The 15,589-nt window shown below is 49.7% G+C and overlaps 1 protein-coding gene across 1 annotated transcript in view; it reads left to right on the forward strand.

Moving 5' to 3' along the window:
* The first annotated feature begins 1,662 nt into the window (after positions 1-1,662).
* The window catches only part of LOC125944351 (uncharacterized), a 36,661-nt gene continuing 22,734 nt past the window's right edge, over positions 1,663-15,589 (forward strand). The window contains exons 1-4 of the mRNA XM_049664747.1: positions 1,663-1,911; positions 9,619-9,756; positions 11,643-11,822; positions 15,350-15,509. Of these exons, the coding sequence (XP_049520704.1) occupies positions 1,663-1,911; positions 9,619-9,756; positions 11,643-11,822; positions 15,350-15,509 (727 nt within the window). The remainder of the gene's footprint in view (positions 1,912-9,618; positions 9,757-11,642; positions 11,823-15,349; positions 15,510-15,589) is intronic.

The raw sequence follows: 15,589 nt of genomic DNA on the forward strand, positions 1-15,589 counted from the left end.
TGGACTGGAGGCGGTGGCAGCGACCTGTCCGTGAGAGTTGATGACTGACATTGCATAGTGATTCCTGTTCCCATAATTGGCGGCACCAACATAGAGCCCAACTTTTGAGGAGGAGAATTGTTATTGGAGAGCCTTTTCTCGCTGCCTCCTGCACTGTTTGTGGTGCACAGGGTGCACGATTTTAGGAAGTGGGGAGATACAGAGGTTCTCGTGTGATGTGGAATGGTGTATTTAGTCTTGGTGACGGGTGCCGGAGTGATAGAAAGGGTTTGTAGAATGTGTCGGCCGGTCACAGTGTTGGAAAGCCTACTATACTGGGATGTGAGATGGACTTATTTTTGTGGTTCCCGTGGCCAAGCTGTGCACCATTCGACGCAGTAACTTCAGGGGATCACGTCGATACCGGACCTTTTTCGGTGAGTGGTCGTTTTGCCAAATTATTGGAACTTTTCGTGTGGACCACGCCGGCGAGGCGCGGGTAGGCTTAGGCCTACCTCGACGAAGAGGGGCAACATGCCCGAAGTAGAGATGGTGGAGGGAGAGGATATCTCTAGCGAAGAACCGAATAGCCCTGGTTGGACGACAGCGCTGGGCAGGAACAAGAAAGCTCGTGTAGAAACGCCAGTTTCGGCGGGCAACGCATCGCACGTGGGCTCGAAGGGAGGCCGCCGCACGGCAGCCCCGCAAGGCGCGATGAAGCGCCTCGCAGCCGCATCGAGGCTCCCCCGGCTACCGAGGGACCACATACGAATTATCGTCAGGCCGAGGGACGGACTTGACATCAGAAAAACAAGCCAAATTAGGCTCGCACAAGCTCTTGCCATGGCGGCTGCTCTAGCCCCGGCAGAGACCGAGGGTGACATCGTTTGCCCTAACGTTGCCCAGAACATTCTCGTCGTTTCCACTCCGGCGAAGAAGAATGCAAACGCCTACGCAGGGATCCAACAGATTCGACTAAGCGAAGGATCATACAAGGTGGCGGCATATATGGCGGCCCCCGATAACACCTGTAAAGGAGTCATACGAGGCGTGGACACCGACATCAGCGAGGCCCACCTCCAAACGATGATTCTTAACCACCGAAATCCAAAGGCCCTAGAAGCCAAACAGATCAAGAACACCACGACGGTGGTAGTGCTTTTCGACGGCATGCAGGTGCCAAACTACGTCATGTGCGGCGTCAGCTTGCTACGCTGCACACTCTACAAGCGCCAAACCGACGTGTGTTAGGCGTGTGGAGGCCTAGGCCACAGGGCCGATGTTTGCCCCAACCCAAACAAGAGGGTGTGCAGAGGCTGTGGACTCGCCTCCCCACCCGAAGATCACCAGTGCTCACCGAAATGTGCCCTTTGCGGAGGGCCACATCCCATGGCGGACAGAACGTGTAAAGAACGCTTTCAAGTCCCTTACGTCGTGCGACGGAGAAGACGGCGCCGTAAGCGCGCCAAAAAGACTCAGCAACAGCTGGCCCAGGAAGGCCGGCCACATGATTCCAGCGTAGCAAGTGCTCCCAGGGGGGGGCGCTCCGTCACGCCAGCTGGCCGCCGGCGCAGCTCTCGCTCTCGCTCCAGAGGGCGCTCTCACTCCCGGGTGCGGATCCAGAAAGAGCCTACCTGGGCGGATCGTGCCAAGCCGAAGCCAGCGGCGCCGCCACGAAAGGGAATGCAGGTAGCATTGCCTGAGCATAGGGAAGACCCCAGGGTAGCTACGTTGATCCAAGAGAATGCTCGCCTGAAGGCCGAGCTTCAACAGATGAGGGCTGACTTTGAGTCGTTCCGCAAATCTTACTCCTCGCAGGGCGAGAGACAGCAGATGCCCCCGCCAGGGGAGGCACAGGCGCGCTCGGGTAAACGTAGGGCCTCGCCCCCGCAAGGGGAGTGGGACTCTATGGAGACTGAGTCCGACACCAAGGTACTGGAAAGCATGCAGCAATCGATTAAACAACTTGCTGATAGCATGACTACCCTACTTAAAACAGTGTCGTCTCTTGAAAGTACGCAGGCAGCGCTAGCTACGGCACGCTCGCCTCCGAAAGGCCCGAGCATTGCACAGTCACCTTCAGGCGCTGTAGCAGTGAACCCCATAAGGGAGTGGCTAATTGAGAACAGTAATCATGGCGGGCAACACTAATCAGCTGGTCGTGTGGCAGTGGAACTGCGCTAGTTTCAAAAGGCGCAGGGCTCCGCTGCAGCAATTTGTTGCTTCTCAGGTGGTCAAACCGCACGTAATTATATTACAGGATACTCTAGGTGATGCGCTAACCTTCCCGGGCTATCGAGTAGTCTCGGTGCGCGAGGAGGGGAAGCGTGGTTTGGCAACCTTGGTCGCAAGAAAAAGCTCCTTTCAGGAACACGTATTACAACTGGGCAAAACCAGGGCGGAGGTGATTATGGTCGAAATCATCCCCAACAGCTGGCTCAAAAACAGCGTTTTGATCCTGAATGTCTACAGCTCGCCGTCGGACAACCGGCAGGCGTTCGCTTCTATCATGGCAAAAGCGGTGGCTCTGGCCAAGGGAGCCCCCATCGTGGTAGCGGGAGACTTTAATGCTCCGCACGACGCTTGGGGCTGCCATAGGCAGTCCCCCAAGGGTAACAATCTCCTAAAGGCGGTATCGGACTGTTCGCTGGAACTTATTACGGATCCGCAATACCCGACGAGAACTGGCACGTCGGTGGCCCGAGACACAACTCCGGACTTGGCGTTCGTCAAGAACGTCCCAGGGGCAGGGTGGCAAAATTTACAAGAGAACCTAGGTAGCGACCACTTCATATTGGCTATTACCCTAGCAGTCAATGCAGCTCCCCTCAAAGAACTTAAAGTGACGGACTGGGATGCCTTTCGGAAATTGCGAAAGGAGGACCAGGATGAATATGACAGCTTAGACAGCCTCTTTGCAAGGCTGAAGGAGGATGCTAATGCTGCGACCAAGGTTGTCAAAACGGACCTGAGGGTTGATCGGATGGATGAGCGTCTCGCGCACCTCTTAGAGGCCAAGAATTCCATCCTAGCCCGATGGAGGACGCAAAGATTAAATCGCAGGCTTCGAAAGAAAATTGCGCAGCTGAATCGCGAGATTGAAGCCTACTCTATTGAACTGCCGAAACAGCAGTGGAACGAAGTATGTTCTTCGGTTGACGGACAGATGAGAGTGGGAGGCAAGTGGAACCTCCTCAAACAACTACTTGATGAGTCGCAGCCCAAGGGAAATCAGAGATTGGCTATTGACAGAATCGTTCATAGCCAAAAGGCGAAGGGGGTGTCCGAAAAGGCCCTGCTGCAGGGGTTAGCGGACAGATAACTTCCGCTGGGCCCTTCCGGGGATGCGGACTATCCTCGTTACCGGGGGGGACTGGTTGAAGAGCTGGACGCACCTTTTACGGAACCCGAAATTCTGGAGGTCCTCCATGAGCTCAACGGGCGCTCTGCACCGGGCCCAGATGGGATCTCAAATAAGCTCTTACGCAACTTGGACGGTAAATCCATCGAAAAGCTGACTGAGGAAGTCACTAAAATCTGGGAGACGGGGCTGGTCCCCGAATCCTGGAAGACGGCCTCGGTTGTGCTCATCCCAAAGCCAGGTAAACCTCTAGCGCCAGAGAACATGCGGCCCATCTCGCTTACGTCCTGTGTGGGCAAGGTGGCTGAACATGCGATTCACAATCGGTATCCCGGTACATGGAGTGCAAAGAGCTATTTCCACACAATATGGTGGGATTTAGACCTGCACTATCCACAGAGGATGTCATGTTCCTTATAAAGAGACAGATTATTGACTACACCAGGGATACTACAGGCATACTGGCTCTAGACCTGGCCAAAGCTTTTGACAATATCTGGCACAAATTTGTGCTTGAGGCTGTCTCGGATATGGGGCTGGGACAACGTTTCCACGCGTACGTTAGCTCCTTTCTGAGGGATCGCAGGGCTACCATCAAGATTGGTCAAGTCAAATCCGAGGAATTTACCTTGGGAGCGAGAGGCACCCCACAGGGGGCAGTCATATCTCCTCTACTCTTCAATATTGCCATGAAGGGCCTCTCGGAGCGACTCGCCATGATGCGCGGGACTAACCATGCTCTCTACGCGGACGATATCACCATGTGGTGCATGGGAGGGTCCGACGCCGGGGTAGAGCAGGCGCTTCAACAGGCACTAGACATCACGGAGAACTTTCTAGTCGGTTCGGGCCTGAGCCTGTCACCGGCTAAGTCCGAGTTATTACTGTACAGACCCACACGACAAGGGGTGAGGAACTTCACTCCTTTAGAGCAGATTCCCATAGCTCTATACACACGGGATGGGCTGATGATCCCCAGGGTAGACTCCATCAGGATCCTCGGACTCCCATTGGAGTCCAAGGGGGGCAACTCACAGACAATAGCCCGCATCACCTCCAAGACGGAGAAAATGCTTAGGCTCATCCTCAGGGTCTCGAACCGCAGGGGAGGGCTGAGCGAGAGCAATCTCCTGCGGCTCTACCATGCGTTTCTCATGAGCCACATTAATTACGTCGCTTCGGCGCTGCACTGGTCCAAATGGGAAGAGACAAAAATTGATGCACTAATGCGCAAAAGTATAAAGCGAGTTCTAGGCTTGCCTATCACCACCAGCACCGAGAAGCTCATACAATTAGGCATGCATAACTCACTCGCGGAGGTGATCGAGGCCCAGCAGGTGGCTCAGGTCGTGCGTCTATCGTCCTCACGGGCTGGTAGGCGCATCCTGGAATCCATAGGCTGCGGTCTTACGGAGACTAACCAGCGTAAAGTGACTCTACCGTCCTCAATCAGAGGTACGTTTACGGTAGCTCCACTTCCAAGAAATGTCCACCCACAATACAATGTAGGGCGCCACATAGCTCGAGCCCGTTCTTTATTAAAATCGGTTGCAGATAGTCAGGATCTCGCAGCCTTTGTCGATGCAGCCCAGTACGAGCGTTCCGATTGCTTCGCAGTGGTTTTTGTCGACCATACTGGCAAACTCCTATGTTCTGCCTCGGTTCGAAATGTTTCGGCAACGGTGGCTGAGCAAATGGCTATCGCTATAGCAATGAAGGACCCGTCGCGTCCAGATATATTCACGGACTCGCGGTCCGCAGCTAGGCCTTTCGCTTCGGGCTCGATATCGCGGGAAACAGCGGCCATCCTCGGCAACGAGGGGGCTGCCGGGTTTCACACTATAAAATGGTTCCCGGCCCACATGGGGGCCAACGTACATCCCGATGTCCCCAACGCCAATGAATTTGCCCATGACCGTGCGCGAGGTTTCGCTCACCGCGGCGGTGCCGGCGGATTCGAAGGCGGGGACGCCGGGAGGTACAGGGACTCGCTCCTCACTTTCCACGAGATCTTGAAAAATTATCATCTTTCGCGGAGGGCTTTTCCACTTCCTCACACTAGACTTACTCGATCGCAGTCGACGGCCTTTAGGATGCTCCAAACGGGGTCTTTCCCTTCGAAGGGCAGATTTAGTCACTTCTCGCCCAACATCGAACCGCAATGTCCGGACTGCGGAGAGGCGCACTGCTCATTAGCTCACATGCTCTGGCAATGTCCTGCGTTACGCGACACAGAGTTCAACAACGAAGAGGTCTGGGAGGAAGCCCTTAAAAGCGGCGACCTCGCGGTTCAACTTCGGGCTGTCCAGAGGGCCTGCGAGAGGGCGGAGGGCCATGGTCTTCCGGTCCCTGCGTGGGAGCGGCCCGCGACTGCTACCGACTCCCCCTGAAAGGGGGCGTCCAAACGCAGTTCCTCAGGACCTGAATAAAAGTTCTTTGTCTGTCTGTCTGCATGTGTGTGTGCGTGCGTGCATGCGGTGCATGTATGTGTGTGTGCGTCCGTGAGTGCGTGCGTGCGTGCGCGTGCTTGCGTGTGTGTGCGCGCACGCGCGTGCGTGATTCTACATTTGCTTCAAATAAAGGTCGCGATTCAAATACTATTATGCATCGCCGTTCGCCAAGGAGGCATGGTACTGAGTGCAACGGGCCGTCCATCCTCGTCACTCTGCTCATATGCGTGTTAGTGATTAATAAGCGCAGTGCTGAGTCAGTCGGGCATATTAGTCCGTTTGTGTTTTTATAGTGAATATTGACAACGAAAATTGAGTTTGAAAACTTTGTCGCGGATTTGGAATAACACGCACGAAAACTAGCAAAGCTTGCATACATGAAAATGGCAATACTTTCCTGCAAGCAAGCGTTTCATTCACGGCTACGATCTGCCGATGTCCAAGTTCCAGACTAATTCTGACGTCCTAGAACATTTTATGGTACGTGCGATTAGAATCTGTCACCATCGCCTGAACGGCTCAAGTGCAATCGGAATTCGTTAACAGAGCGCGACATCGAAGTCAGGTTGTCGTTTACTGGAAACGCCGCGCCGCTAATGTCTTATTCTTTGCACATCGCATAAAAGTCGCTTAAAAGTTTTTAATCGAAGCCGGTTGGACCAACTAACGGTAGATTTCTCAGTAAGAAGAATTCTATGCGCGTCGTCTGCTGACACACGGAGCCGCCAGCTGACTTTGAGATTGTTGACTTCTTGTACGTGCCTTGGTTTCGGTTAGAAACCACTCTCAGATGTTCAAGTTTGGATACTGTAACTGCATCGACAAAATAGAATGTAAATGAAATCGAGAAGCAGCTGGGCTTTCGGCCGCAACGTGACCAGAGAAGAAAAAATACCGCCACCGCCCGCGGCGGCTGCCCGGCTAGGTGGCCTTTCTTAGGAAGCCTACATTCAAGCGCTGTTTGCATGTAGGCTCCCTAGCCTTTCTTTTACTATGGCGCCCCTAGCGGCAGGCGCTGGCTCTATGTTAAAATGAGGCGGGAGTTTCGTGACCACAAAAAGCTATTAAGGGACTATGGCTGTGCCTAAGCTTTGCGCGAACGAGTGCAAACTTTCCTAAATTTATATGGGTTGCTTTTCGTTATAGTTTTATGAAAAGTTTGTGTGCGTTCTACAATAAACGGCTTTGTCCTCAATTGGGTTTTCGGAGGTTCCACCTCAGAGAACCGTCTAAACGATTTAAAAAAAGAACCTGTCATCACAAATTTGTGATGACAGGTTCTTCTTCTGCTGATGTGTTCTCACTTTCGCCTTTTTGTCAAAAAGCTCGATGACGTTGCTCGGCCCTTAAGAGATCTTCTCGGGAAGAACACGCCATTCTCATGGGGCCCGGAGCAGGCTCACGCGTTCGCCGCTCTCGTCAGATTCCTGACGACCCCTGCCATACTTGCCTACAATGTCCATCTGCGCCGACCGAAGTCCACACTGACGCAAGTGGCCACGGTATCGGCGCAGTTCTCGCCCAGCAGAACAATGGTGCCGAGTGCGTGTTAGCTTACGCCAGCCGCCTGCTTCCGAGAGAAAGTGCTCCATCACGGAGCGGGAGTGATTGGCTTTAGTTTGGGCTGTCGCCAAGTTCCGGTCATATTTGTACGGCCGCCCGCTTTCGGTCGTTAAGACCCCCATGCCCTCTGCTGGCTGTCTTCCCTCCGGGACCCGACAGGCGGGCTTGGTCGCTGGGCTTTGCGACTCCAGGAATATTCATTTCTTGTCATCTGCAAGACTGCAAATCTACAGAAGGACGCTGACTGCCTGTCTCGTCTCCCCGTGGATCCTCCTGATCCTGTAGTGCATGATTCGGAGACCTGCGTGATGGCTTTCACTGACATGAGCGACATGCGCGCTGAACAACAACGCAACGAATCCTTGCAGCCTATCATCACCGGAGTGAAATCTGGAAGCACCAACGGCACGTGCCCCATGTTAGTGCTGCACGACGGCGTTCTCTACGGCCGCAGTATCATCCCTCAGGGCCCTGAGTTTCTCCTTGTCCTTCCTCGTCATCTGCGACCGTCGTTCCGGAACAAGTTCGCGATGCACCGACAGCGAGACACCTTGGAGTTTTGCGCAAATACGACCGCGTACGACGCCGGTTCTTCTGGCCGGGACTCTACCGCTCTGTGCGTCATTATGTCGCAAGTTGCGAATTGTGTCAGCACAGAAGATATCTGCCCTGCCACCTGTCGCGGGCGCCTCGGTCCAATTGAAGTTACCTCTGAAGCTTTCTATCGCGTAGGCTTTGACCTGCTTGGCCCTTTTCCAACGACGATTAGAGGGAATAAGTGGATCGCCGTCGCTACCAATTACGCGACACGCTACGTAATAACAAAGGCGTCGCCGACTAGTTACGCCACTCTCGTCACAGAGTTTCTCCTCCACAACGTCATCTTCCACCGCGGTGCACCTCGACAGTTCTCCTACAGACCGCGACCGCTCGTTCTTGTCTCGAGTAATCGACGACCTCCTCCGCTGTTGTGTCGCAGAGCATAAGCTGTCCACCGTCTACCACCCACGAACGAACGGTCTTACGAAACGTTTCAAGCGAACACTCAGAGATGCTGGCGATGTACGTCTCCAACGATCACCACGACTGGGATGCCAGGCAGTCCCACGTGACATTCCCGTATAACTCGTCCCGACAGGACACCGCAGGGTATTCACCATTTTATCTTTCGCGTGGTCGTGACCCCACATTGTCATTTGGCAGCATCCTACCTTCTTTGCCACGTGTTGCAACTGAGTACGCTAGTGAAGTCATCGATCGGGTTCACATGGCACGCTAAGTCGCTGCGATCTCGTCTATTGGCATCGCAATATATACAAAAAGAGTGCTACGTTCGGCGCCATCGCGATGTTAAGTTCGCCCCAGGTGTTTGGGTGCTCCTCTGGTCACCATGTCGTCGTGTCGGTCTCCCAAGGAGCTTCTCTCTCTCTACACAGGGCCTTATGAAGTCCTACGTCAAGTTAACAACCTCAATTACGAGATCTGGCCGTTCCAGTATGATCCGTCTTCAAGTCCGACGCCTGTTGATATCGTGCAAGTTTAGCGACTGAAGCTATACTTCGCGTGCAGGTCTTCGCCTTACATGCGCCGAGACGGTGCTTCAGCCCCCCGGGGTCTTGGGACGGCAAGATAAAAAAACGAGAAAAGAAGAAGATCGTGAGACGCTGGCTGCTGCGTGTTGTTTCTGGTCAGGCATGTTGACCACATTAACTCTGCGTGTATATGTATTGTAAATACATTCTGTCTATGCTCCCTACATCTCCGTAACTATATATATATATATATATATATATATATATATATACAGTTCATCTGAGCGCGGTCTACTCAAAACCACCGCTCATTGCTTTTCGTTCCTGGAAGAGGCAGGATCTTCCTCCAGTGAGCTCCTGAACAACACTTTGCAATGTTGTGAATGCGGTTTAAATCGACTGCGGACCCCGAAGAGGGGCGATTTAATGTCACCGCATTCCTCTCGCAATTACCGCTAAATAGGCGATGCTTTTTTTTTGGTATTCAGCGTTTATCCGAATGTAAATGCGCTTTATGTAGTGCAGTCTCGGCGCCTTTTCCAGATAATCGATTTGAGCTCATTGAGAGAAATACTCGGCGTAGGAACAATATGCCTTGCCATGCAAGTACCTAGATTTTAATCCACGCGTTACGAAGACCACTACAGTCACACTCTGATTGGACTGCATACGGTACCTGAGTAACGTAATGCGTCCGGTAATTTGTGCATTATGTTGGTTCTATCATTTTCAGCTTGAAATAGCCATGAAATACTCAATCCGACGACACCTCAACGCGACCAAAGTACCGCTTTCCAATCAAACATCGTGGGAGAAAGCAGCTGGGCTTTACCAGGCCTGCATGTCTTTCGCGGTATCCTCGAGGAACGAGGTAAATAGAAGCTAGATGTATTTCAGTTTATGATATATAGACATTTGCATGCATCGCATGCCTGTAGAGTTAAATATACCAAGGAACTCTTATCCTCTTTCTGATTTCATGTGCTTGCGATGTAGAATTTTCACTTTAGCATATCATGGTAGCGTAGTAAATATGCTGGTGTGCTTAGAAATTCCAGGAATAATAGCTGCCCGAGGAACAAAGACGTGGCGTGCTACTTTTAGACAGTCATTTTTTATCCAATAATCATTAGGAGCGTCTGAATTTCCGACATAACTCGTCGTCACAAACTACAGTACTTAACGAACTCCCAAAACTGCTTACCGCACTATGAAAATCTATTCAGATGAGCTACCTGCATTGCATAAAAATAACAATAGGAATGCTTGCACGCACTGAATCTGAGATATTGTAGTAGCAAGCATTTGAATACTTGTCGAGGTCATCGCTCGCTTTAATGAGCACAAAAAAAAGGAATTCCACGCATGTTGCTTCGAATCATTCTACAGGTTTTTGGGCAAACAATGTACTTTGGGAACAAAGTACTACTACACCACGCCACATCTTTTCTGCACACCCAGCGTAGCGACTTTTTATGTGTAGTCCCCACCGTAAATCTGAACTATGACAACCCGCGCGTATGCTGGAGTATTGCAAGAGAAATAGCCCCTCATGAAGAGCTCTGGTACTATCGCCGTGCATTGAAGCACCAACATGGGCGACAACGAGACGTAATATAATTCACGCCTTTTCCTTGGCCAACATATGTAAGAAAGCGTTCGAAGCAGTTGAACCTCTGCTTGAAGCCGATAAAAAATATATATTCTTGAGTTAGTTGGGGTGAGAATAGACCTTTTTGGAAGTACAAGCACTCACCTGTGGGAGCGAAAAATTATGGGAATTTCGAGGGTCCATTTCCCATTTCTGTCTTTTGCAGTAGAGCGGATGTTCGGCCACTCAGCAAGCGGGGGAACTGCGCGCGGGAAACACACTGTACAATCGGGCGTCGAATGTGATGCGCGGGTGCGTATGCTCCCGCTTGCTAACTCTACAGCTTCCCACATACGACAACTCGAGACACATTCATACGACGACTCGAGACACATTGAAAGAGCGGTGTTAGGCTCCATCCAGATCTGCAGCCCCGCGCATGTGCCCTCAGAAGAATTCAGATCCTCATCAAGAAGGACAAATATATATTAGAGCTACAGTTTCGTTTTGCACACACGCTGTAGAGAAATGCATGCGCGCGTGAGCAAGAAACACATCGCAACATTGCGGCATTCACTGACAGCTGCCGATTTGGTCAATAGGCGGAGCACGCTGCATGCCGCTGCCAACGACGATTGCGAACCCGCCGTGGTTGCTCAGTGGCTATGGTGTTGGGCTGCTGAGCACGAGGTCGCGGGATCGAATCCCGGCCACGGCGGCCGCATTTCGATGGGGGCGAAATGCGAAAACACCCGTGTACTTAGATTTAGGTGCACGTTAAAGAACCCCAGGTGGTCCAAATTTCCGGAGTCCCCCACTACGGCGTGCCTCATAATCAGAACTGGTTTTGGCACGTAAAACCCCATAATTTAATTTAACGACGATTGCGATCCAGCTGCAGCTCGTCAACAATGGCTTATTGTGGCCAACATAGCAATATCCTCACAATTATGTCGAGCGTAATCAAATACAATTTATTAACATCACGCCGTCGATGCTGAACAAAAGTGCAAGCTAAGCGAGCCGCCTCGCTAAGGCTGTCGGAGTCTGCGGCCCGCCTGCGAAGTTCCATCACATCGCTGCTGCGAGAAGTTTAGCCGTTTTGTAAACTATTGCTATTGTATTGGTGTTTCTTGCGATAATTTCTTGACCTATATCCCCCGCAGACCACAGATCTCGCGGCATGGATGATATCCCTGAACCTGGATTTCACCAACGAGACAAGATTGGCGACAGTCAACCCAGTTGAAATGATCGTGCGATGCTCACTCGATCTGGGAGTCCCGGCTTTATTCTCCATTGTTCTACACGAGAACTTCTTCTTTTCGAAGAAGAGAGCGATAAAGGTGCGCCAGTTTATCATGTGATATATACGTTGCACGCCAATTATATGTTAAAATGTGTTTGCGCTTTATCAAGGCTGCATACTGATGCCACTCTTAAACGAAGGCCAGCTATGGGTTTTATATCTTGATGAGCTGCGTTCCCTGGTAGTAAATAATTATCTTTGTTTTGCACGGCGACGAAGAAAACAGAAACCAACGAGGGGTGTGTTTCGCCCCTTTCGATCCGCTGCGTGGACACACAATCAAAATGTTGTACCAGCTAGCCAAAACTAGCATCGCGTCTGCATATTCAGAACTCCTGATGGTTACAAAAGATGAAAATTGAGATAACTAAGTAGGATGTCGTCTAGCCCATATTTCAGCTCGTTACAGCTGTAACGAGATGAAAAATTTGTACTCATTCTGAATGGTTAATAATATTTCAGTTGAATAAACGCGTGATTAAGATACCCAGCGCCAAGTTCGCTTGGTGAATTGCCCGACAGTTGACAGGTGCCTGTGGGCGAATGCATGCTTGCTCGGCTGCCACTCAAGTGGCAGAAGAGGGACAATAGCCTTCTGGAGTTCGAGTGGTCTCAAAACAATCTGACTCTTTTTTAGAAATTCAAATATTGTGATGCGCCCAGTAGTACCGGTATATAAACACAGGGGAGTCAGCAAGGCGTGCGCATGAGCATCATAACGTCGCCTACTTAGCACCAAGCGACCATCGGCGCTCTCCAAAACGATAGAGCCTATTCCGACAACTTTGGTTGCTGTGCCACAATATTTTGAATCAGCAAAATATACATCCAGGGGTCTGCTTCGGATATCAAAATCTAGTATTACATAATCTATTCTTGCTGGGAAATTGCTGGAGACTCCTGACTGCCGTCAACCATCGTATCTAGTAGCACTAATTCTGGACGTCGTCTGAAGCAAGGTTATAATTTTTAGGATAAAAAATGCATGCACGGAAAACCATACATTGGAGCAGAAGATAATAAATTCAGGATCAGTGCTGCTTTTGAACAGCTACCGAAAATGCATGTCACATTGCGATGGTACAAAACGGGCTGTCTCATCGTTGGTTTCGAAAGTGCCCTTCGTTCACCCTAAAGCTTGTGAGCTTGGAAGCCTGATGAGCTAAGCGAGACATTTAATGCTCCGCTGAGAGGTCTTCCTTACGTTAAATATCCTTGGCTGGCATCCGTTATTAAGGCGAAAGCCTTCGACGGCTCATGAGTCCAAAATTTGACCATCCGGAAACTTTAATGAAACCAAAACTTAATGGCACCAAAACTGGGTGTCGGAACCCTCAACCTTTGGTGGGAGTCGAACCCACGAACATTTCTGTTAATTGCGGCAAATGTAATTAAGGTACAAGTAATTAAGATAGAGATAATTAAGGCATTCGAACCCATAAGCTTTGGTGGGAGTCGAACCCCCGACCTTGGGTATTAAGGCGAAGTTCATTAAGCTGCCACCATTTGTTGGAGCCGCCATGGTTCCAACAACAAAGTTCGTCGGTTCTAGAGCCTTAACTAACTCTGCCTTAATTATGGTAGAGCTAATTAAGGCACTCAAACCAACCACCTTTGATGAAAGTCAAACCCACCACCATTGGTCGTAGTGGTGTTACCCAGGACCGTTGGTGTTACATGAGGCGAAGTTAGTTAGTGCAGAAGTAATTAAGATAGAGTTACTTAAGATAGAGGTAATTAGGACACTCTTACCCGGACCTTTGGTGGTAATCGAACGCTCAACATTTGGTGGTAATTAACGCAAAGGTATTTAAAATAGAGGTATTTCAATCACTCGAAACCGCGACCTTTGGTGTTAATCAGGGTGTAATTTATTAACGCATAATTAACTCAGGTATAATTAATGCGCTCGAACCGCAGGCTTTCGCCTCCATCCTCTTTAGTGTATGCTAAAATGACTGTCAACTTTTCTTGAGGGAAAATAAGTACGCTTCCGTGACAAAAAAAGAACAACTGTCGGCACCGGAGTGTAGCTCGGGAGTCTATTACTCCTATATTGTGAGCTCATTCCCGTAGCTTTTCCGCGAGATAGCCTTCTGACATTTTCAGAGAGGGACAAAAAGCAGAGAAACGAACGGCAGCACTTTTACTTTGTTAGGCCCAGGAACTAACTGGACGCAACAACAGGACACGAACCAGGGGCGTGCCGGCGTGGTTGCGTATTCTTTGTGGACATGTACATAGCTCAGTTATCGTTTGCAGACATCACAAGTACTTTGGTGATGAAGTGCATGTCATTCATTTCCGGAAATTAATTCTCAAGCCAGCCTTTTCTTTGTGTAGGTTGATTCAAATCAAAATTCGTATAACAAATATTTTGTACAATATCAAAGGAACCTACATGGCTCATAATTCAGTATTTCTGTCAACTCCGTCAACATTACTATGATGTAGAAACTTGTCCTACAATTTGGTGCACCTGAAATCATTATAAATTAGCGTGTTTAAGGTCGCACGCTGTTTAAGAAGATATCCGCGCCATGTTTATCAGCTCGGTATTCCTCTGTCGCTTTTTCCTTGGCATACATTACAAATTTGCCAACATTATTTCTAGTTAGGAACTGAATTCTCACTTCATCTCGGTAGCTGCATTTGATCATGGTTGTCTGGCGTTTTGGCTATATTACAGTTCAGTACAAAATTTATGTATTATAATTTTTTTCATTAATAAGATTGCTTGTTATGCGGCCCTCAAGAAGTATTGAGTGTAGCTCATCTAGCACACCGACACTGAGGAAAGGCAGGATGTATTAGACTAGCTCACGGTGTCAGGACACGGCCGGTACATGAGGATGAATAGCGATGGGTGTATGTCTCGTTCCTCTGCTGTGTACCTGTGCTAGTTGCGCACTTTGACACTTTCGTGATGATACACCAACATGTCCAAGTTAATAGAGTATTCGATATTGTTTATCTTTGACGCTATCCACGAAAAAAACCTAATGGAACGCTCTTACGCTCACATGATTGTTCTTAAGAGGAATTCGTCGCGATTCCTGATGTTGGGGACATATGATTAGCGGAGGAGGCTGGTCAATAAATAAGAGCAAATAGGAACGAAATGTTATGTGAATTCGTCTCTTTTTTCGTACAAGCGCAGCAAAGTTCTCTTCATGCTAATTCAATGCATCCCCCGTTATATACTCATCACTCAATGTTTAGCGTCATATTATTTCTAGCGACACTTCTTTTGTTTCATGAAGCTTTCATATTTGAGCCAGTAACCTCACATTTGGTATACATTCTTTGTACTAGCGGGTATCGAATGCAAACGCTGTTATTGGTATGTAATTCAGTGTCAGCAATCTTTTATGATTGTGTGCGTGTTTCCATTGACCAAACAAACAGTTCGACAAGCATTTAAGCGTTACCTTGAATACTTGAATTTAAGCCTTACCTTGACAAGTAATAACGCGGCGGTGAAGCGTAGCTGTCCACTTTCAAACATGACATCTCTCATTAGCTGAATCAAAGTGAACGTCTTCTTCCTGTATTTCTTTGCAGATTGAGTACAGCACAGCAGAAAAAAAGTGGCTAGAGAAGAACCTCCTGATTCCGGAAAGTGAAATCACGCTTGATTACGCCCTGTTGCTCCGCTGGTATGGCGTCAACCGCCCTGCTGACTATCAGCTGGCTTTGAAAATATATGGATATGAGAAAGAGCGTGAGAAACTTTAAGCTATTTCTTACAGTGAATGGCACAGCAGAGCGGAAGATGCAGGCGCGATTTATATCAAGCTGTCT

The sequence above is a fragment of the Dermacentor silvarum genome, chromosome 3, assembly GCF_013339745.2.
Source record: "Dermacentor silvarum isolate Dsil-2018 chromosome 3, BIME_Dsil_1.4, whole genome shotgun sequence".
In the NCBI taxonomy this organism is placed as follows: Eukaryota; Metazoa; Arthropoda; class Arachnida; order Ixodida; family Ixodidae; genus Dermacentor; species Dermacentor silvarum.